A 23,437-nucleotide genomic window follows, 5' to 3' on the forward strand; every position below is an offset into this window, starting at 1 on the left:
TTACGGTTCAGCTGAAGTTCAGCTGGGAATTACCTGATTACCTACAAACGCTATCGATCAAACAGATTGATGATAGGAGATAGATTAGCCTACCTAATCAAGTACAGCTTGAACCTTCCCACACAGTCCAAAGAAGAAGTGTAATCAGGCAACACAAGTGAAAAACACCTGTGTGTCTGTGTGTAGAGCTCTCTCTCAGTTCACTGACATTATAAGTGAAGCATTTGTTTTTAACGACCATACAGTCTCAGTCACATCACTGATGGTTATTGTTGTAGACGTTTTTTTTTATGTAATGTCATTCTTTCCCTTGTAAACTAAATTTAAGAAGCATTAGATAATCTCTACAGAACAATATAGGGGATTCAAAAGTCCTTTGCATGGAAGCAGTGATATAAAGCATCTCAACTCATGCCAAGAATCAGAGGAACCAACATTTTTTTGTAAAGCTTCTTATGTATTTGTACTTATGGAACTAATGGGAGTGAAAGAATTTAATCTCAGTAAAAGTACTAATACAACAATGTAAAAAATACTCTGTTAAAACTTTAAGCCATCCATAAACAAACATACTGTAAAGAAACTTAGTGTCAAAAGTAGAAAACTGCCCCCTTTGAAAGTACTATGCTATTATTTTGTATTTTTGGAATATTATTAATGACACAATTATTTTGTAAGAAGCATTTTGTGCAAAATGTGGCTTGTGCAGTTTTAATAATTTTTAAATTGTTAGGTGGCTAAATCTAAAATAACGAATCCCATTTTATATGATTGTTTTTCATGAAAATTTTAATCTGACCAAAAAATAAAAATAAATAAATTCAGTAAAAATAAGAATATTTCCCTCTGAAATATAGGAAAGTAAAGTAGAAGTAATCTATAAGGTGGCCTTAAAGGAATACTTCACCCACAAAATGATTACTTGTATATCAATTACTCACCCTGTGTTATGTTGGAGTCCTGAAGAAAAATTCTCTCTTGCATGCCTCCACAGTAAACAAAGTATCCAAAAACTTGCAGTAAATTGGGACTGCGTTTAACAAAAGCAAAACTGCATGGAAACATCCGTTTACAAAGTCTTGCACAATTAATGCAGTATAATCCAAGTCTTATTTATCCAGTCATATGCTCAGTATTTCCCAAACATGTACATTTTCACTCCCACATAGAAGTACCTTGTGTACCTGCAAGCAAGAGCAGTTTAACTCTGCTTGATGGGACTTTTTCACTGAAGATAGTTTGAGTTGCCACAGTTGGAGAATCACAGGTGTAATAAATAAAGAAACTGATGATGGCTGAGTTCCATTTAGCTGCTTTGATTTTGGGTTGGGCCCCTGATATTGCGCATGCCGGCTCACTGGCTCATGTGGCCACATGCATATATTACAAATATGCTGAATTTGATGCAGGGCATTTTCCATTTTTAGCTAGAATTAAACTTTTTACCCAAATGTAGCATTTTCTGATTAACAAATATGGTATATTCCAGTTTTATTGGGGTTTTATTGGTATTATTTGGACATGTGTACAGCACATTCAAAATATGAATCTCTATTGGAGTTTTTAACTGTAGTTTGCGACATACAAGAAAAACAAAGTTTTCTTCACAAACTCAGTGCAACACTGGCGAGTAACAGATACACAAATAATTATTTTGTGGTTGAAGTATTCCTTTAAATGTAAACGCTGAAGAAAATTACAAGCATGTCAAAATTACTTGAGTACATCCAGTTTGTTTGAACCTTGTAAGTGTGTCTTTAAATGTGATTACATCACAGCCAATGAACAAACCCAGCAATTAAGGCAGTTTTCGCATTTTATTGATAAATTATCATTTTTAAAAAGACCCAAGAGCCATCTTCTCCCTTCACCTCTCACTACAGTTTTCCAAGTACTGAATTTGAACTATGTACAAAGTGTTTTTTTAACATTATTTTCTGCTTCATCATCATCACATTCAAAACATGGTTACAAGTTTGAGCTGTGCCCACTGGTCAAGGTCGAGAGACAGGATGCTGAGTTAGCCTACAGCGATGCTAGCTAGCACAGAGTTCACCGGAGGTCAGAGAGCGGCAATTTTAAGCGGAGGGAGAAAGAGGAGGGTTTACATTCTAACTCACAGGCAGAAGGAGCAAAGACAGGAACATCATAGCTTCAGCTACCTCTCTGAAAACTGAAATAACACCACCTCAGTGACAGAGCATAGACAAGTCGACATGCAAACGTGTTTTGGGATCATTTTCCACCAGCGAGAAGGCAACCAAAACGCAGTTAAGCAAGGTAAAACAACTCAAATAAATGGGTTATTGCTGTAGTGAGTTAAAAAGCTGCATGGCACCAAAATTTAACACTTTGATGGAAAACAAAAACAAGCCCCTGTTGATCTTTTGCTCTTCTTGACTAATACTGGGCAGCAACGTTAGCACACATGGGTATTTAAGGATTTCTTTTAAAACTTGATCATTTCCAGAGTTAAAATCATATAGCAATACTATGTCAGTGTACACAGGCAAGATAAATGTTTACAATACAGTATGGGTATGCAGCTTTCTGTAGCTGAGTTAAACTAGCAGCAAAACAACACACATAATTGCATATAATCATAGTGCAATGGGCGAACTGTTCTTAGGAGGTTGTCTCATTTTGGTCTGGTCGGTAACAAAAGAAATCAAAAACAGACAAAAAAAAAAAATTCTGGTCCAGAAAGACCAAATCCTACCAGTTTGCTAAACTATCATTTTTAAATCTAGATAATGGCATTCATCAAGAAAAATCAGTTTTTTGTTGGTTTTTTTTTCAACTTCTTGATTTTGGATTTTGGAGGATTTTGGCAAAACATGGCCAGGATTTGAGTCCTTGTGGATGTAGTAAAAGGACTGATCGACATACATTAGTTTTTCGAGCAAGTCAAAACTCTCTAAAACATCCCAGACACAAACACAATAAGATACATCTCCGACTCTTCAAACACACACAACACCTCTCCGACACACTTCTGTCCAGACGCTCTGCAGAACTCTGCTAAACATGACCGTTTTGAAATCTGAACAAGATGAGAAAAAAAATAAAAGTGGGGTTTGTTCTTCCAGCCGTGCAGGGCCGTGTTGTGCAGAGCGCGCTCTAGGCGAAGCTATTCTCCGGGTAGCTGACCTTGATAGCACCCCAGTAGCAGGCTCGTATCAGACAGATGAGGCCCAGCAGGTAGGCGAACGCCCAGGACACATAGGTGGCGTTATAACGACTGGCAAAGTCCCGAGTGCCAACCTGTAAATACAGGAGAGAAGGAGAAGGTGGGTAAGAAGATACAACTAAAATATATATTTCCTTCATGCATTCATAAACTTTTATCTGACAGAGAGAGAGATTAACAAAATGAAGACCTTAGTCTATTATATTTCATTGAATTTTATTACATGCATTTTATATGCAATTATATATTATTATATTATACCAATTCATACCACTGATGCTGCAGAAAAACAAACTGCGACAAACTCAATAACCTTGAATTGAAATATTAAAGACTTCAATCCCATGAGATCATTATCCGGTGATTATGATTGTAATATGATTATGAAAGTTATGAAAGTCCGATGTGACTCTGATATACTGTGAAAGACTAAACAATATGTGGTTGTTTGTACAGGAAACAGAATTGTTTACTGAGCTGTGCAGAGGCTTACAGGGCACTAAACCACTGCACAAGGTTTGTCACTTCATGTGTCCATTTCAATGTGACAGTTCCAAAACTCAGAAATGTTAGTTATGACTTATACGTTGCTCTATGGATGACCGTAGGTTTTTTTCACAACTTTGTTCCAGACTAAAGTATCTCAACAGTAATCGATGGCCATCAAATTTTTTTTCCGCAAGAATGCAACATGATCTCATCCCCTCTAATCATATTTTGATGCTTGAGCAGAAGCCGTTTGTGTTATATCTTGACACAGTGGGTCAGCAGTTAGGTTTTAGCTACAAAACTTCTTAGTTAAGGTTAAGAAAAAATCGTGGTTGACGTCATGTCAGTTGATTCACATGACTAACTTGTGTGACTACGTCCCATTCGAAGTCAAGATAGTCCAACCTTCTACGAGAAGTGACCGAATGAACATCCCCCGATTTAGTATTCACGACCTCGTTAGTGGATATTATCTGAAAGCTCAGAGTTCAAGACCTCCTACGTTGTAAACACAGGCTCATGAGTTCCATTTGAACGCAGCATAAACAAGAGGCAGCGTTCATATGGACTCTCAATGTGAACATGTTGGACAAGACCCCATTTGAAGGCAGCAAACTTTACTCACACAAATACAAACAACATGAACAAGATGAAGACAGCACTTACTGTTAAACCCACTCCAATGAAAATGAAGATCATTCCTATAGTTATATAAGCACAACAGCGCCTCCTAGGGAGCGCACTGCCAACAGAGGATCTGCAGAGAGAGAAACACAAATAAGGTCAATGTGAGAATACAGACTGTTAGTGGGCAGAAAGGCATATAAAAATACAGAAAACATTTTATATTTTTCTAAGATATGATGTTTGTCCTGCTATATCTCATTCTTCTGTATGAGTATCTTTTTTTCGGTATGGTTGAAAAAACTTGAAATCTCTATGTAAGTTAACCAAACACTGAAGGCTTTATGTGCTGCAGTTTAAACAGTTAGCGGTATGATATTGACTGATATGACTTCATCCCTGAGATCTCACTCTACAGCAGCCAAAACTGTCTCAATCCTTCATTTCAATTACACATAAAAGACCCGGAGGCTGGTCACATGTGTGGCTCCCAACAACTTAAATTCCATCCATACTCCATGCAAACACTAGTCGGCTACCCTTAAGCACCATTCTTGTATAAGTTTTTTTTTTTTCTCTCGACCATTTCCTCATTTTCCTCCCCCTTTCTGTTCTCACATGCCTCTCATGTGACGGGACTCAAGCATTCTTCAGGAATCGCTGGTATTCAGATGGCTTAAGGGGAGCCTGGTCACCTGATTTCTTACCTTCTCCTACTCAAGCCTTAAAAAAAATGGCTTTCACGTTTCGTCTTTGCTCGACTCACTGATTATGTTTGTGCCGCCTGACCATCTCGTTCAGTGAACCTGCTGGGACCATTTATGGAGCCAACTTCTTTTCAAAGGATGTTTTTAAGATTTAAGCAGCGAACATCACTCGGAGAATGAAAATTAATCAGGGAAACAGATTGGATCTAAAGTGCATTAAAACAGCCTAACTGCAGCGTTTTTCAAAATTACACATGGAGGGATTTTCCTCTGTGTTAGGTATCAGTTCCTTCTAAGCATTAAAGTAAAACACAAACATGACTCCATGAAACTTTATACCACTGTTTTGACTTCTGTTACAAGTAAGAAAAAAAAGTCTGTGAAATACTGTAAAAGATGAGTTTTTTCTTTAGAGAAAATAAAGATGGAAAGTAAGAGATAGAAAACAAAAAAGATGGATACACACGCTAAGGTCAAAGGAGTCAAAGATCTTGGTGAATTACCATTAGCTATCAAACAGATCATATGGTTAAACGGTCTTCCAGAAGAGTTAAAGGCTAGTCAGAATACATTTTATTTTTACTTCTCATTATATGATGATTTAAATCAATGTTAAAGGTTCACATTGATTTTGTTTTTCATCCTGGACTGGTTTCTTCCATGTTTTTGTGTCAAGGTGACTAATGGGAACAATTTTTTTAAATTGTTCAAGCACTGAGCAAGAAACAGGCTGCAATGTAGACACTCGTGGCATATACACAGTCAATGTACGTGGACTGAAAGTGCTTGTTTTGCCACTGACAGGTTCAGAATGTTATTTTAAGTGTCTGAAGACATTACGGAAAGGATCACTACAGAGGTAGACCTTTTTGCTTAAAGAGTTAGATCTTATTTGTTGCACCCCTAAATCACTATTGCCAAAACCCAACAGACTCCATTTATTCATCTCCATATAATCTGAGTTTGTTAGAGCCAACAACAAGCACTGTTAGTGGATGCACGATGACGGTGCAAAATTGCTTGTGGTGTCAATAATGATTTGTCTTAATATTTTACCTTTAAGTAAAATGCTCTTTGTCATTCCTGACTACTTATAGTTGGATTATCATAAATGACAGAATTTTCCCAGAATTTCTCCCACATTTTATTTGTAAAGCTTTGGGAGAGGAGATTAAGTTCTTAATTTGCAATGCAATGATTCATGTTGGAGTTTTGGGGACTTGTATATGTATTAAACAAGTGACTAAAGACAAGTGGAGAAATGTAAATAGAGATATTGTCAGAATATAAAATACAAAACGAAGAAAGATGGCAAAGAGTTACAGAGCGAGACAAAGACTGAGACAGACACAGAGGTATAGAAAAGGACAGACGCAGTGATAATAGACAGGGACAAAGACAATGAGGGCTGTCTGTCATCTCTGCATCACTGCCTGCTCGGTGAAAACATGGTCTGTATCATTGCTCTCAGACACACCTTTCGATGCCCTCCCACCGCCTCTCGAGGCTGTGACCTTCCTACCCCAATAACATTACATGTATTGAGCCCAGGCTGTAATTCCTGTCACACGTCGAGATTAGCCTCCTCCACCTCCCCTCCTCTTCCAAGAACTACAAAGTCCAGACCTCTAAAGCTTGGCATCTGACGGCAATGAATTTATCCATAAAGTAAGCGCTTCAAAAACGAGAGCCAAAGAGCTGAAAGTTTTTATATCTATGACCAATGGTGGAATTAAATATGACTAAGTGAATTTACTCAAGCACTGTACTTAAGTATGAATTTGGGGTACTTGTACTTTACTTGATTATGTGCTATTTATGCCACTTCACTGCATTCATCTGACAGCTTTAGTTACTTTACATATTAAGATTTTTGCATAAAAAACGTTTGATAACAGTTTATAAAAAATACTTTATGAAAACCTGTTTATACAAGTACAGCTGAAATGTTTATTTGATTGCTCAATTAGCTAATTAATAGAAAATTGATTTACAACTATTTTGATAAACATTTCATTATTTTTCTAAAAAAAAATAAATAATTTTGAGTTTGTAGAGTGTTTTTTTTAAAATATTTTTCTGCATTAATACCTTTTCCTGATTGTACTTAATTACTTTTACTTAAGTAACATTTTCAAGGCAGGACTTTTACTTGCATCAGACTTTTTTTACGGTGTGGTATTCGTACTGTTACTTCAGTAAAGAAACTGCATACTTCCTCTATTGAGGCCTATGCCAACTTCTATCTTACTAAACCACAAACCAGAAAGGCAGAAGTGGATAGTCAACAATTTTAGAGTATTAAAACATTCTGCTTCCTAGAGTCTTTTTTACTTTAAAACCACACCTATAATTTTGCATATTTCAGCCCATTTCTGCAACTTACTTAATCTCTACATCCCAACTAAGCATTGTACAAACCCTGGGTCTTCAACAGGGGGTCAAGTTACTGCAGTGGGGCCTCAAAATTATTGTTTGGCAATTTGGTTTAAGTATTAATGTAAGGGTTGGGGTTTTTTTTTTTTTGGAAGGGGGGGTGGGATCCAACATATCTCTAGCGGAGATAAAGTGGCCGATTCTTATAAATAACAGTTAACTTAGACAACATGATAGACTAACTGTCACCCATGAATTCTTGTTCGACCATATTCACTTAATATATTTCAAATTCTATGTATCAATATGGATTGTCTACAGCCTGGGTCTTCAACTGGGGGTCCGCAACCGCTAGGTGGTCCTCAGAGGTACTGCAAGGGGTCAGCCAAATTACTGTGATACTCTTTTCTCTTTTTTGTTTTAAATAAAAATGTCTGAAAACAAATATTAACATAATTCCAACAGAACTTTAGATAAATGGAGGAATGGAGATTTTCCTTAGGTGAAGGGAGAGGCTGTAAAGGACAGAGGGTGTCGTATGATGTACAGATTTTAAAGCCCCCTTAGGCAAAGTGTGGTTTATAATATGATATGATATGATATATAGCTAAATAAAATTGACTTTATGACACTGTGTACTGAGTTAAATGAAGGTTTGATGGACTCACATTTTTTTGCAGTGAGGACACTTGGCTAGCGTGTTAAACCGCAGCTCCATCCACTGTGAGGAAACAGAAGAAGAAGTATTGTTAAGTTACAGTTTTAAAGAACATATTTATGCCCACAAGCTAGCACAGAAATGTAAAAAGACACAAAATCTGACTGGACTTTTAGAACAATCAACATAGACTTGGGAATGATTTTACATGATCAGTTATGACAGTTTGCAGCTTACTTATTTATTTGATCTGTATTATTATTAAAAGGTTGGCTATATGAACATCTAAAATGATTCTTAGAATATATTAGTTCTTTCACCAGGGGGTTCCAATGTTAAAAAAGCAGTGTTATGAAAATGTTTATTTCACACACAGATCAGCATAATTTCAGGTCATATTGACACAAGTTTAATATGTGACTTCTGACATCTGGCTTTGGAGGAGAAATTATAAAATCCAACAAATTTTGTCCAAATCATCTTGATTTAAGACAATTTCATGCACTTAAAAATGTATTCAACGTCTCTGTAACTGAAGCTCTGTCCACAGCCAGATGTGTACAAAGTCATATTATCACCAGTGCAAATAAGGCAGCAGATTGAAGTGGAGCAGGTTAGGCTGTTGTTAATATTTCCACCGATATGACCAGCTTTCTCAACCTGTTGTTGTGCTGGGGGAGAGCCATCGCTGGGGAGGCCAGACATCGGCTGGGATGACCTGGCGTCCTCACTGCCCTACAGACGCCGCAAGCGACAATGTGGACACGTTAAGAGGACAATACCACTGATTTTTGACATAGAGTCGGTATCATACAGAGTTAAAGCCTCAGGTTCTGCACTTTCTTCCTTAAACAAGACACCTGGTAGTTCATTTTATTAACACATGACACAATAAATAGAAGTACATGGTATTTAAACTTCCATGAAAGTGAAGGCATGTCAAAGACACTCATAGTACTGCCAACACAGGTTGTAGCAAGTTTGTTGTTTTAAAAGGGAAACTTCAGTATTCTTCAACCTGGACCCTATTTTCCCATGGTTTGTCTCTAAGTGAATAACAGGTGCACCAGTTTCTGGAAATTGGTTCAATATTGATTGAGAGTGCTGAAACAAAGTGCAAAGTAACCACCTGGTGCAATTATACACTGTTATTATAAGTGTCTCAAAACATTATGGAAAGCATCCTTTTCATGAAACACACTTAATTTAAACTTAAGAAACAAATTCTGACCTAAAAAAAATCCATCTTGGTTTGTCTTTCCACTGTTTGGAAAAACACCAACTCTGGTTTGATTGAAATAAACCTGCAGGTCACCCAGTTAGATATGAAAATTCACCCGGTTAGATATGAAAATTCACCCAGTTAGATATGAAAATTGGTCACAAAAATGTGAGAAAAATAGGGTCCAGGTTGAAAAATAGCGAAGTTATCCTTTAAATTGTGAATAGTCTGAAATCAAGTGGGATTGTTAATGAGCCGGGAAAAGGATTCGAAATGAGCAGCAAATGCATGCCAGCCACTTGCAAACACCAAATTATTCAACAAGGTTTTCATTCCAACAATGTAGAAATTTAACAGGAACATCTAATTAGCTCTTATTTGACCTTTGGACTAACTTGAATAAAGACTATCCTGATTATACAGTACAACAAGCCATCCAGACACAGAACAAAAAACACAGAAAAACTGAACAGGTATACTGTAAAACTGTAGAAAACAGTCTATTTCCATCCTCATATGCTGAGGACTACACAGTGATTTGGCTTTATTAATATGCACATACCAACAACTGCACTGCAACACTATTCTGCATAAACAACTCTGTGATTGGTTGGATTGGTTATCATGGTGGGTTTACGTACAAGAAAGGTGTTGCCACAGTGACCGCAGACCACCCTCATCCCCTCAGGCTGGATGGGCAGAGCCGGCTGGGCAGGCTGCTCCTCTGGGATAACCATCACCGGGCTCAGGTTGATTATGCGTCTGCTGTTGTAGGAACACAGAGAAGCTACTATTACAACCTGGGGTTATGAAAGTTTTTGATAATGCGAAACTATAGAAAAAGCTTGATCTGTTTTTACAAAACTTGACCTTTGACTGCCTGCTACCTACCAGTTTGGTCGAGGACATCCTATCCTCCTGGACGTGTCTTTACAGATGAGCAGGCAGTTACAGGGACACCTCACATATTTCTTCCCTGTTGGAGGGTTCTTGATGGGCTGGAAGTCAACACATAAAAATCAGTTCACTTGATACTTTCAGTTTCATACATGCTTGAACTTTTTACCGCCTGTTTGGATCCAACAGGGTGGGAAAAAGAGCTGAGTAAAATCAATATCTTTGTCTATAATCTATGAAATATATATTAGTTTATACATCAGCTCAAATGTCCATATTGTGTGCTTTAACATGCTGTATTTGTCATTTGCAGTATTTATAAAGCCTACATATGCAATACTTCCAGCTGTCTTTGGGATGTGCTAGTCTGGACTGGGTTTAATTCATGTAGATAGGTTATTTTAACAGGATAGGCCATAGGGCCATAGGCCAGCATCTCAGCCCTTAAGAGAGCTCACAAGGTGAAAAACTGTTAAAAGCAGGGAGGAGGAGTTTTAAGAGGCTTATGAGTTTAAGAGGAGAAAATGGCAGAAATGCAAAGAGATCAGAGAAATATTCTCTGAACGCTGAATGACAGAGTAACAATATCACACCAGAAATACAGTGCACAACACTGAAATATTTGCAACTGAACAAAAATGTTATAGTGCAGCAGTGATCACACAAAAAGCCCTGACACAGTCTCAAATTGTGATGCAATTAATTTCATGTCCACTGGGTGTCCACATCTTGCAGGCTCACAACAGAGCGTGTCTGTGACAACCAATCACATATGTTAAAAGAGTGTGTCAAACCGAGCAACAGGGTCAATCACACCTCCTCGTTAAGATAAACGTTTTTGTCTCTTCTTGCTCAAAGTTGCGTCGAAACCTTTTCTAAATCACTAAGCTAGGACTCCTCGCTAGAAATATTTTGGCTAAGTTAGGAGCTCTTGGAGATAAGAGTTGTAGTGAAAACGATCCCCAATACTACAGAGGACTATTCTTTATCCTCGAACAGGAAAAAGGGAAAAAAAACAGACTTTATTTTTTCTTATGTCTGGAACCTAAAAATTAAAGTTTGACTTTATTCTCATAACACAAAACAACTTTGTACTTTAATTTTTCCTCTTATATACTCCATAATACCATATACAGTACGAATCACTGCAGATTTAAATTTATGTCTGCAGTTGCTGGTGAACCTGAGCTGAAAAAAATGCAACAACTAAAGGCCAAATACAATCATCTGCGCAGTGTTTCGATCCAGTGTAATGGAAAATCATGTGGCTGAGATGATCCATAAGCACCACAAATATCAGCAAGTGGAAATGGCATTTCCCACCCGAGTGTTTGTGATGACAGCCATTCATCCTTGTTGCTGCCTCCACTGACAGTTCAATCAAAGCCCTTAGTTTGACGAAGGCGAGACATTCAAGTCATACAGAGTTCTTATCACTGGACTGACTGATCAGTGTGACAGATGTCTACATCAACATCTGGCAACGCTCTAAAGGTGGACACTGCCTGAATGAAAAAAATAGTTCAAGACCTGGCATCCAAAACAAATATTTTCCACCTTGATTAAAGACAAATTACATAATTTAAAATAAAAACAATAACCTGAATCTTTTAGTTTTACAAATACCTTCAATTTTGTCCATGTCAGCCCATATTATTATGGGATGGATGTAAATTTAGCAGATTTGTCAGATAAACATTTATTCTGTGAACACGACTCCAGCATAGTAAAACAGAAATAGGTCTTAAGATAAGTAACGCTGTTTATGCCAAGTTCCTGCCCTATATGTTACATAACTTAAAAATAGTAACATCAGACAGTTTTTGCCTCTTATTAGGTGACAGGTGTAAAAATTACTCATCCTCAACATTTGTTGTGTTATGGTTTCGGAATGATGAAGATCAGTTTTTCTTGCGCTGTGTTCAGATGCCTTTCATTTGCATTTAAACCTCTGAAACCTGAGAAAATTGTCTCACAAAATGCTAAAATGTAGTAAAAGATGACCTGAAAATATTAGATATTGTAAAAATCTATACTTAAAATTCTTACAGTTAGATACTATATTATTTTTAGCACTTACTTATGGTCATTTTCTTGCTTGATTGTTTTTCTTTTACTTTTTTTTTAAGATTTATTGTCAGGTAATTTTCTCATAACTTTTCACCAATTTCTTTTTCATTTTTGGGCTAAGTTACGTTGCTTGTCGCCTTCTTCCCATATTTTTTGAAAGAAATTAAACCAAATTTCTCAGGTTTTAAAGGCTTAAATGGCTTTAAAAATAGTGCATATTGCTGCCATAAAAGCAAATATATCTCCCTGGGGGACCATGCCCCATGACTAGGTTTATGCTGAGCCCCAAGTGTTTACAACATGTGACTCAGCCCCTGCTGAGCATGTGTGATTACAAAGAGATGACAGGTAAATTGATTGTGTGAAAAGAGGAGAGAAGGGCAGCAAGGAGCAGCTCAAATAAAAACTGAAGACTGAATGCTGAAAGCTTGACAGTTAAACTTTTACATCTCAACACCAACAATCATCTATAAAGCCTCAGCAATGGCCTCCACTTACTGTGGCTTCATTGCAGACTGTGCACTTAACCACGTGCTGATGCAGCTTTCCATCCAGGTTGATGAGCGACTGACATACGCGGCAGTTGATGACAGGCACACCGCCGGCATCGGGACTGGCAATGGCTGTGTAGGGAGGAGGTAGTTCAGCTTTGAAAAAAGGAGGAGGGCAGAGCAGACAACACAAAGCCTGCTGTTAATCGCATGCATCTGTAAAATTTCAGATGTTAAACAAATCACACAGAATACCTCTGGAGGATCTAAATTCAGTATCAAAATGTGTCTGTTTTGAGCCGAGTTTCTGACAGTTGTATAGTTTGTAATTATTCTTTACAGTTCAACATCACCTATAAGATATGTACTGTGTGCAGCTGATCTCTAATTCATGGTTTTGTTGTGATCTATGCTCTTTATTTAGATGGGTGATTTTGTTTTAAAAAAGCTGATATTTATCTTTGTTTTGCTTTTTGAGTTCAATAAATTAAAATCAGTTTTGGTTCAGGTGTTACACAGACTGAGAACAGAGATGCATCCAAATGCTCACACAGCCACAAAACAAATATATAAATTTGTTTAGTAGATATTAAGTTATATTTTTCTATAAAATGTACATGCAGTGATGGCAGAGGAGATATCTAAGTGATTTGATGGAAGCCACAATATTCTATAATATATATAGAATTACAACAATGCCGTTGTATGACTCCACTTTCCAGTCAAGTTGCAGTCACAGCTTACATCCATGACTGTGAAAACATCGATGCTTCACACACATTCTCAACCCGGCAGCACAGAAGATCCCTGCATTCAGCACCGTTTCGAGGTGGACACCCAAAATTAGTGTCACCAATTCAGTATCTCACCAAATGTCAGCCCTTCTGTTCTCGTAACGACCAAAAAAGTGTTTTTGCAGAACATTATGATGTCACAGTGAAGTTGACCTTTGACCTTTTTAATATAAAATGTCATTACTTCATCATTTTATCCTATTAGACATTAGTTTGAAATTTTGTCAAAATTTGCATATGAATTCTTGCTTCCAACTGCACATTTGTGTCAAATGCAAAAATTTGAGGAAATTCCCTCAAGGTATTTGCGAGATATACCATTCACAAGAATGGGACAGACACACGTACAGACATACGGACAAACAACCCCAAAACATAAAACCTTGCACCATGGCTATTATCAATATAGAGGCATAAAAAAACATAAATCTTTATTCAAGGTCCACTCACTTCATTGGTTCACAAAGCCAAGAGATGCAGCTGAAAGACGAGAAAGGCATCTAGTAAGTGGCCCTGAAGTCAAAAGTTTTTTGTGAAACTGCTGTTTCCAAAGTTAAGAATAAACTCCAATCTCAACACATAATGAATGCTACTGTTGCATTGTGTTATAGTGTGTTATAAAGAGTCTATCTGTCTGTCTATTTATCTAACTATGTTGTGGGTAATGTTTGGAAATAAAATGCCAGGCAGGATTATGTGGATAACACACATACAAAATCGTATTTCTGATGAGTGTCTAAAACACCAAGTCGAAGTCATAATCTAAGTGTCTGACTCTGATCTCAAACAAATCAAACAAAGATGAAGACTGTTGAGTGTTTATCTTTGAATGTGTGTAAAAATATAGGGTTGAAACACTAATCAGTCGATCAACAGTAAATTAACTATGGTTTTGACAGCTGTGTTGAAAATTGCTTTAATGATAAACATCTGAAGGCTACTTCAAAAGTATGAGAATTTGCTGCTTTTAAAATAAAGCATTATTAAATATTATGTTTAAAAAATATCTTAAGTTGCAGCACTATTTCTATTATAAGCTAACCACTACAATTAACAAAAAAAAAAGAATCTTGTACATCCCAAAAAAGCAATAGAGAAAAATCACAATATTTTTGACCAAATACCTCAATATTGACATTGTGACAACATTGTAGGGTTGACTATTGGTGCTTTCCCAAAAATATTTACACAGCAGTATTTTGATAACTAATCATCTGTAATATGGATAGAATGATTAAATGGGTAAAGTGTATAACAGATCAGCCAGAGCAGTTGGGTAAGTTCAGAAAATTACATCACTGTACTGTAATGCAACCAGGAAAAATACAACACCTACAAAATAAGGACAATGTATAGTGTCATATTATCATATTGATAAAATATGAATATATTGCCCTAACCCAAAACAACTCATAGAAGGATGTTGTATAGCATGGGTTACAATTCTCATCAATAGGAATCAATTTCAGGACTAACTCTATTTAAAAAGCCTTATAACAGACAAGCGCTATTTCCTGCCTTCTCTCACTGACTATTAGAGAATGGTAGGCCGCCTGCTAACACTTCATCATGTACTGTATGCAAACCCCCGACAGCCTATGTACGCCTCTGATTGTTCAACACGTGACTCTTCTCTGTCAGCGTCCGAGCACCACTCTGTATGTTAAAGAAACAAACAATGGGCTCTTGTACCAAAGTGGTGCCATTAAATCCACTCTCTACCGAGCTGCAGACAAAGCTAACATGTAATATATGATGCGGTCTCCTGTTTGTGAGGCTGTGGCTTTTTGAGGACTTTAATCTGATATAATGTTATATGTGAGCTACATTTTCAGGTAATATAGTTGAATAGAAATAAATACTTTATGCCTTAAAGTATTCATGTACTGATTAGCGTGTAATGGTCCATTAACAAATAAAATCAACATGATCAAATGGCATGACTTAAAAAAATGTCTCTTAAAGTCTGAAAGACTTTCTGTTACCTAACTAGTGAAGCCATTCAAACAAATTCTGTACTTTTTAATCCCTCATTAACCTTGTGTATTAGTCTACATTCCATGTGTTTTTCAGGGTTTAAATACACTTAATCCATATTGCAACAGTCACTACCTTTACTACTACTACTGTAGTATTCCTGCATACTTTACAATCTGTGTAATACTTAAAGGGACAGTTCTCCCCCAACATCAAAAATACATGTTTTCCCTCTTACCTGTAGAGATATTGATCAGTCTAGATAGTCTTGGTGTGAGCTGCAGAATGTTGGAGATATCCGCTGTAGAGATGTTTCTCTCAAATATAATTGAAATAGATGGCACTCGGCTTGTGGTGCTCAAAATGCCAAAAAATAATAATAAATAATAAATTCAAAAGCTTAACATCAACATCCCTTTCCAGAAATCATGATCTGGTTACTCAAGATAATACACAGACCTTGTTGCGAGCAGTTTCATGTCAAAACTGTTTGCTTTCTACCAAACTGCACCCGCAAACCGTATCACTGCACAGAAGGAACTGTGCATCCACTGCTAGCTCACCTAGCAACACTGAGCTAGCCAACACCACAGCTCAGCCGAGGACGACGACATTAATGTTGACATCTCGCACTGTAATGAGAACAAGTCTCTCGTCCATGAGTAGATGCATGCTTCTTTTTGCATGGTAATAAGGTTGGCGGGTGCAGTTTAGTAGAGAGAAAATAGTTCCTACATGAAACTGCTCACAACAAGGTCTGTGGATTAGCTTAAGTAACCGGTCATGATTTCTGGAGAGAGACATTGCTGTCGAGTTTTTCAGATGTAATTTTTTTACACCAAAAGCTGAGTGCCATCTAGTTCCATTATACTGGAATAAAGACGGACATCTCTGTGGCAGATATCTCCAACAATCAGCAACTCACATCAAAAACAGTCTGGACTGATAAATAGCCCTACAGGTGAGAGGAGAGGTGTGTTTTTTTAATTTGGGGGTGAAATGTCCCTTTTAGGCTCTATTAAACAATTTAATTAACCCTTTTACATTAAATGAATTTTGCCATTTGTAGTAACTTGCTTCTGAAAAAATATCTGATCATCTATTAGCATTGACAGTGCAAATTTTAGAAATAAAACATAGTAAAAAAATCCATCAAATATAAAACTTCTTTTAATTTAAGCAAAGTTGTATAAAATGTGTGTTTGTCTGCAGTTACACTAAGTACCCTAAGTACAGATTTAAATCAGAGCTCAAGCACCAATGGGACAAAAGTAGAGCAGAAAGCATTCATCAATTTAACAATATTGATAGTCAATCAATTTTTTTTCCTCAAAAAATTCAGCGCCTCAGATGTGAAGAGATTCTGCTTTTCTTTGTATTCTGTAATAAAATTAAAAAAAAACACAATATCTCTCGTCATTTGTTTTAGTTTTTTTTTTTAGTTTTGGAGAAAAAAACGACAGGCATTTTTCAGTATTTTCTCGACCACACAATTATGATATGAATTGGGGAAATGATCAGCAGGTTAATCTGTAATGGAAATAACAATATGATAACGCCATAGAACAATGATCAATGCAAAAGTATCTCACAGTCCCTTGTGATGCATGATCAAGTCTTTGTTAAGCCTGACCCACGTCTGCTGATCAAACAAAGGAGGCATCTAATCTGACAAATTACCCATCTCCTCGACTCCAAATGAGATCACGGGACGAGTCAACAGGTAAACGGACTTGGCCCTGAGATTCAGAGACACTTCACAGTTGACACCACAGGGACAGATGGGACCCCCCCGTCTACAATTGGCCAAACATGGATAGAAATACGACCAAAGCATGCCAAAGACTAGCCGCTCCTACTGTTTGCAGGCAGCACATGCTGTTGCATTTTCTACTTAGTTAATCCAAATGCAATACTGAGTAATCAGATGACCATATTCTGCTCTTAATCCATACATTCTTCTATAACAGTAAGAAATAAAATCCTAAAAACCATAAATTCAAACAGTCAGCATTTGTCTCTTTGTCTCTCCACCACGTCTCAATCTCAGGCTTGTTTCTGCACGCTCACTCTCTCTGCTGTGTGAAGTTCTCTTAATGCATGTCTGAAACTGAATATAGCAGCTATAGGTTTTCACTGGCTCCTCAGAGCCAGAGGTAAGATGAGAAGACACTCTACTACAACCAGCAGCGGCACCTCAACATACAGCCACCATCACGTCCTGTCCAGCTGGTACCAATGTGTGACTGGTTGTTTGTGGTGAAGAATCACTGACTGACACAAGCTGCTAAGGGGCGTTTTCTGTCACCCATGTGGCATTAAAATAAAAATCAAAAGATAAGGCTCTGTATTTTTCTTTTTGTCAATAAATCACATGAAAAGATTAAAATAAACGATGAACTAGAGGGGCACTAACTGAGTGCAGACTCAGACCAAATGCCCTTGCTTGCAATGATAACGAAAGTGAAAAACAATTTGTGTATATGCCCACTGCTCCAAAACATGTTCTTTCTTGACCTATGCTACACCCTTCCATCAAATTTCATTGAAATTTGACCAGTTTTTATTTAGTAATCCTGCTAAGAAACAAACCAACCAAACTAAAAACAAAACCTTCTTGGTAGAGGTAATTAGTCCATACTGTACATACACTGTCTATTTCATTTAGCTCATCAGTTGAACTAAAGACGAAAATAGTTAAAAACATGCTGCAAATCTAAAGTTAACATTTCTCTAAAACACTCAGTAGTTTCACTAAAAAGCTGGGTACTGTAGTTTCTACCAAATTTTACTCAAACAGGAGTAAATTGTGTATTCATTGTGGACAATTTTCAGCAGCGCATTAATACACATTTGGAGATCCAGTGAAGGGGTTAACAGTATGGCCTTAAAATATTATCATGGTATAGTGAAATGTTTTAGCAGTTGAAGAGAAGTTTTTCTTTTTTTTTTTTTTACATGTTGCTCTGATTTATTTCCATGAAGGGATCATACTATGTGTTGATGATCGACCAATCGACATCGCCTGAGCCTAATCAGAGCGAATCTGGATTCATAGCTAATTCAGCTACTCAATGACTGCATGTGATGTAGGCTTGGGCAGAATAAAAGTATTCTGGTATACTGAGGTATCTGGAAATCCTAAAGTTATGACTTTCAATACCATCAAAAATACAGACGCTCCTCTTTCTATTAAACTGATACAGAGATGCTGTATTGAGGCGATATATTGTAGTGCACTATGTGCGCTACCAGAGGTCACTCTCTACTGGTTGAACAGGCAGTTGAGTTGACAAAGATGGCGGCTGCAAGTGGAAGGGTAGAAAACTTTTTTAAAACTTTATCTTGAGATGACTTCTTCCAACAATAAAAACAGTTTATAGGCCACTGATGTGTCAATGTCTGCCGCGGCAACAAATATCATTGGGTCCTCCAGCAGGAGGGGTGTTTCTTACCTATTTATTCATTACTCTACAGGCCATGAGTATTAAAATTCAGCAGACAAATTAAATATTAGAAACACAGCATTGTAGACTAATGACATACACACTATAATAACTTCTCTTATCAGTAGCTCGGCTTTTACACTTTTCTTTTTTTTTAACACATATGCCTTTGTATATTGTACACCCCGCTGAAATTTCAGGAAGTTATAAAATCTTAGTCTAGTATGTGGCCGTTGTGTGATGCAGTGCCGTTAAAGGTTTTCAAACCACTTCCACGCCACTGAAGTTGTTCCTTTTTTGGAAGCAACTCCTCCACAGAGGAGCGAGCAGCAACGCCGCTTTCAGTGTGTTGCCGCTGATGTAGACAGATGTCATAAAACAAAACTTAACATTGTACATATCATAATAAGACACATTATTAACAGGTTAACATTTACATATGGCAACAGGATTGTGTGTGCAGTTGAGTCAAAATATATTGCTCATGCTGACAGTAATGAAGAAGCATGTTGCTCTGTGCAACAATTCGCTTCTCTGACGTGTTTTTAATAGCTTCTGGACAACAATGGAGCTCTACTGCACAGGAAAATGAGAGATATCAGCCATAACGCACAACACTTGTTAGTAAAGTAATTGTTGGTTTTGGTCTTTTTATCGGATTTTCTGACAATAAGAAATACTGAGAATATCACCATGACTCATCCATCCCAATTACCAATTCTGTGGGTTGGATAAATGTTGCAGATTCTGGACTCCACCCTTAAATGACTTTGCCCTAATATTTTTGCTACCATCTCTGATTTAAAAATTAACATAATTGACTAATTTAACAGCTTTTTATCTGACAGTAAAGCGCTGCCTCTGAGTGAAAGTCAGAATTAATTCATCACTGTCAAGATTAAAACACTGTCAAGGCTTGCTCTGCCTTTTGTTGCAGTCAATTTGTTCTGCCATTCAAGCGCAAAAATGTCAAGCAAGTGGCAACAAAATCCAGCACAGTGCCAGTCCATCCACTCAGATGCAGCCAAGGTCATTGGTCTCCGCCCCTCCCCAACACAACCACACTGTGAATACAGAAAGTAAATCTCTACCTGAGACACAGCTGAATAATAACTGATAATGGGAAACACTGTTCATCAGGTAAAGAAGCCTTCAGTGTCAGTTTGTGGGGATATTCAGGAGATCAATACAGCAATTAAATATCATCTTTTACTCAATGCTAATCACAGCTCAAGATCACTCATTAGTCAAAACACCATCTCAGTTGTTTCAGGAAAACACCTCAGTGTTTTGGCGTCTTTGACTTGAATTAATCCATTTAACAAATTGGCTGCTTGGACCCCAACAAACAAACCAGAGAAACCAGAATTAGCCAATAATCCAGACTGCAGAGAGGGAGGGAGAGGGGAAAACTAGGCCATGAAATTTGCTGCCATTCATTTAGGCTTTGACTCAGTCAGTGCTTTAACATCCAAACAGGCTGTCAGTTCACAGGTTATTACAGTCCAGCCAGTGTTAAAGTCTTTATGAATAATCCCCTGTTGGAGTATGAACTCTGCCAGATTAGACTGCTCCAGAACAACAAAAATGTTCATTTTCTCCACATTTTTGTTTGCTCGATATTAGCTGTTTGTCCTGAAATGCTCTGCAAAGAGTATTACACGGTCAATGAATCCATTCATTTGCAAAACCACCAGTGTTGTGTCGAGGCAAAGAAATGTTGTGTCTTATGATAACAAGAAGCTATAATCAGAGAGAGCTTTATGCATAGTATGAAGCTAAAATTGACTTAAAATAAAAAAATATATAATCCTTTGATATAAGCTGATCTGCATGGATTTTTGTTTTGTTTTTTAAGAAAAGAGGAAACTTCTCCCAAGCAAAAAAAAAAAAAGCCTGCTCATGCATGTCTCCAGGTTCAAAATGGGATCTCCTGCTGTAAACGCAGATGAAATTCAGTGCAAACACTGGGCAGCTTCTAGACTGAGGATTTATGTGCAGTAATTGCCTGGGTCTGGGTCATTCAGCCCTGCATGCATTATGGTGCTGTAACCTACATTCAGCTGTTTACTAAGCAAAATGTGGACTCTATGTCAGTTTCCTGCACTCACTCTTAACTGTACTGAAGATGCTACAGCTGTCTTTGTGAAATCAAGGCCAAATATGTGTTGTTTACAGTCCTATTTGCATGCAAATGAGCAGACTGGCATCTAGATTTAATAGCATGACGTTTAAATCAAGCCGTTGTTGTGGGTTTGGTCTTATCTGGGCATTTTGTCAATTTGCAGCTGGGACAAAAGGCTGCTAGGCTGCCTTCTTCTGCAGTGGGTCATTTCTCCCTCGTCAATCAAAATATTAAAGCTCACATCCAGTGAGGCCTCCCAGAGCCACATCACGAGCATGTTTTTTGGTTAGGACTCAAAACATTACAGGCCCCAGTGAGTCGTGATTGTGAGCATTTCTGCACCAAAAACAGAGCTCGCTGTTATTGTAGGCCCCTCTTCTCTAACCCACTGCTCCAGTTCTCACAGTGCAAGCTCCACCTTTTCCTCAGCTGCCGATTGATTGCCCTTTCCTTGCATTGTTATGCCTTGCTGCAGTTTTATTTACGCACAAACTCGATACGCCCAAATATGATTCAGCATGCAGGCAGCGGGGCACCCTTCGTGTCGTGTGTTTACCTCGGGGACTTGAATCCTGCAGGTACGGGGGAGCAGTGGGGGTCACGTTCTCGGAGTCGGGACCCGACAGCAGCGGAGAGCGCTCGTCCATGCCGTCGGAGGCCATGTCGTTCACCGTGGACCGAGACAAATGACGGGCGGAGACGGCGGGGAGGCTCCTGGCTGCACCGAGACTGCACTCAGCACGGAGGAGCAGCCGGCGGCTGGTTGTTGGTGCCGAGTTGCTCCGGTCCACAAGCCCCGGTGACGGCAGCCTGGAGGTGGGAGGAGCTCCGCGGTGGTCCCCGCCCCTCTCTGACAGGGCATGGGGAGCGCTTTTACACTGTGTTTGTGAAGCCAGATACTGCACACATATAAGACACAGTGATGGAATTTTGTGTGAAAAGTATGTCCAGAAATGCAATCGCATGTATTTAAGCTTGTGAACACATGCACAGGATTATTTGGATTTGAGTCCATATTTATAAAAATAACTAAATGTCCTGCCTGGACTCACAACAAGCAGATACAATTTCAGTGTTTTTATGATGGATAAAGAACCGATTCCCAGTGTTCACCACTAGAGGGAACTGTAGGATTACTTAGTTCTGTGCGGTCCATCAGTATTTATACCATAATCGCTTGTTGTGGTAGTGTTGTTGTTGTTATCAACTTTTTTATTATTTAAGATGACGAACAAACAACACCACTGGCAGCAAGTAAATCCACATAACAATGGGTCTTAGGGAATCTACTGGGGAAGAAAATAAAGAGATTATAAGGGGGAAAAAAGGTGAGACACAGGAGAAATATATAAATAAAAAGTTGATTGTTTGAGCAACAAAACAAAGGCCAAATGTGGCCCAGGAGTGGGTGCTGAGTGGCCTGATAATTATTTTATAATTAACAATGAAAAAACAGGATTATATATATATACATATATATATACAAGTTAATTTCCCACAAGTGGGATAAATAAACGTGTCTAAGTCTAAGTCTATATATATATGTATATATATATATATATATATATATATATATATATATATATATATATATATATATATATATATATATATATATATATATATATATATATATATATATATATATATTGCATGTCAGAAAGGATGATAAAAGGCCTGGGTGAATTTACAAAAAAAAAAAATTAAACTGAGGTTGACAGAGGTTCAGGCGAAGCCCTGAATTTCCTCAGATCTTCTCAAAACACCTGTGTACACTGACCTCTGAAGGGCTGCTGCGACTGGATTTGCCTCCTGGCAAAGATGAGAGAGTCGAAAGGATGAAAAAAGGGGATTCATTTATTCTATATACTGATCAATATTATTAATGTTTGTTTATTAACTGGCCCCTGGTCTTGTGTCATTTTCTAAAAGTGGCCCAAGGGCAAAGACAGTTGTGCGTCCGCAATATAAAGCATAAATCCTGAGATAAAAGGCAAAGATTGACGGCTAAAATATGATTTTTGTTGCAGAAATACTTTTTGTCAGCTTTACTGTTTCTTTTATCTTCACAACCCTTCAGCTTTATCTTGCAATCCTGGGATTTTAGCTGTAGTAAACTGGATTTCAAATGAAGCAATGCCTGTGGGGCTAAAGCACAAACATTTGGCCTAAACAACATATTGTCAGCTCAGATACAAAGCTGGTACTGAATATAGTTTATACAATACATTTCTCGAGGCTACCATGACACAGCCTGATCTAGTACGGAGAGATTCAGAAAGCTCCTTTTTCTGTTTTACTCATTCTTTGATATACACTTATGTACATTTTGCATGTTTTACAGTCCTGGCTTAAGGATCCCTCCTTCTTC

General features: G+C 37.7%; 1 protein-coding gene across 3 annotated transcripts; it reads right to left on the reverse strand.

Annotated features, from left to right (window-relative positions):
* Window positions 1–1,798: 1,798 nt before the first annotated feature.
* On the reverse strand, window positions 1,799–21,920 carry pip4p2 (phosphatidylinositol-4,5-bisphosphate 4-phosphatase 2). Of its 3 annotated transcripts, none has more exons than XM_088090449.1 (8): window positions 21,623–21,920; window positions 12,732–12,856; window positions 10,158–10,264; window positions 9,908–10,031; window positions 8,705–8,779; window positions 8,055–8,107; window positions 4,346–4,436; window positions 1,799–3,264 (listed from the first exon to the last, which is right to left on the reverse strand). In XM_088090449.1, the coding sequence occupies exons 1-8, from the start codon at window positions 21,726–21,728 to the stop codon at window positions 3,121–3,123; spliced, it is 825 nt and encodes a 274-aa protein (XP_087946575.1). In that variant the 5' UTR covers window positions 21,729–21,920; the 3' UTR covers window positions 1,799–3,120. The 3 variants fall into 3 exon arrangements, with proteins under 3 accessions (XP_087946575.1, XP_087946574.1, XP_042363161.1); XM_088090448.1 differs by having other exon boundaries at window positions 12,732–12,880; window positions 21,623–21,915; XM_042507227.2 differs by lacking the exon at window positions 8,705–8,779 and having other exon boundaries at window positions 12,732–12,880; window positions 21,623–21,912.
* Window positions 21,921–23,437: the final 1,517 nt, after the last annotated feature.

The sequence above is a fragment of the Plectropomus leopardus genome, chromosome 17 (genome assembly GCF_026936395.1).
Source record: "Plectropomus leopardus strain MGB_pleo_1.0 chromosome 17, ASM2693639v1, whole genome shotgun sequence".
Lineage (NCBI taxonomy): Eukaryota > Metazoa > Chordata > Actinopteri > Perciformes > Serranidae > Plectropomus > Plectropomus leopardus.

Coding starts and splice junctions, on each gene's coding strand:
- pip4p2 (XM_088090448.1), bottom strand. CDS start 21,728: ATGGCCTCCGACGGCATGGACGAGCGCTCTCCGCTGCTGTCGGGTCCC. Junction 10,032..10,157: donor GGATGTCCTCGACCAAACTG/GTAGGTAGCAGG, acceptor TTCCTACAACAG/CAGACGCATAATCAACCTGA. Junction 4,437..8,054: donor TGTCCTCACTGCAAAAAAAT/GTGAGTCCATCA, acceptor CTCTCTCTGCAG/ATCCTCTGTTGGCAGTGCGC.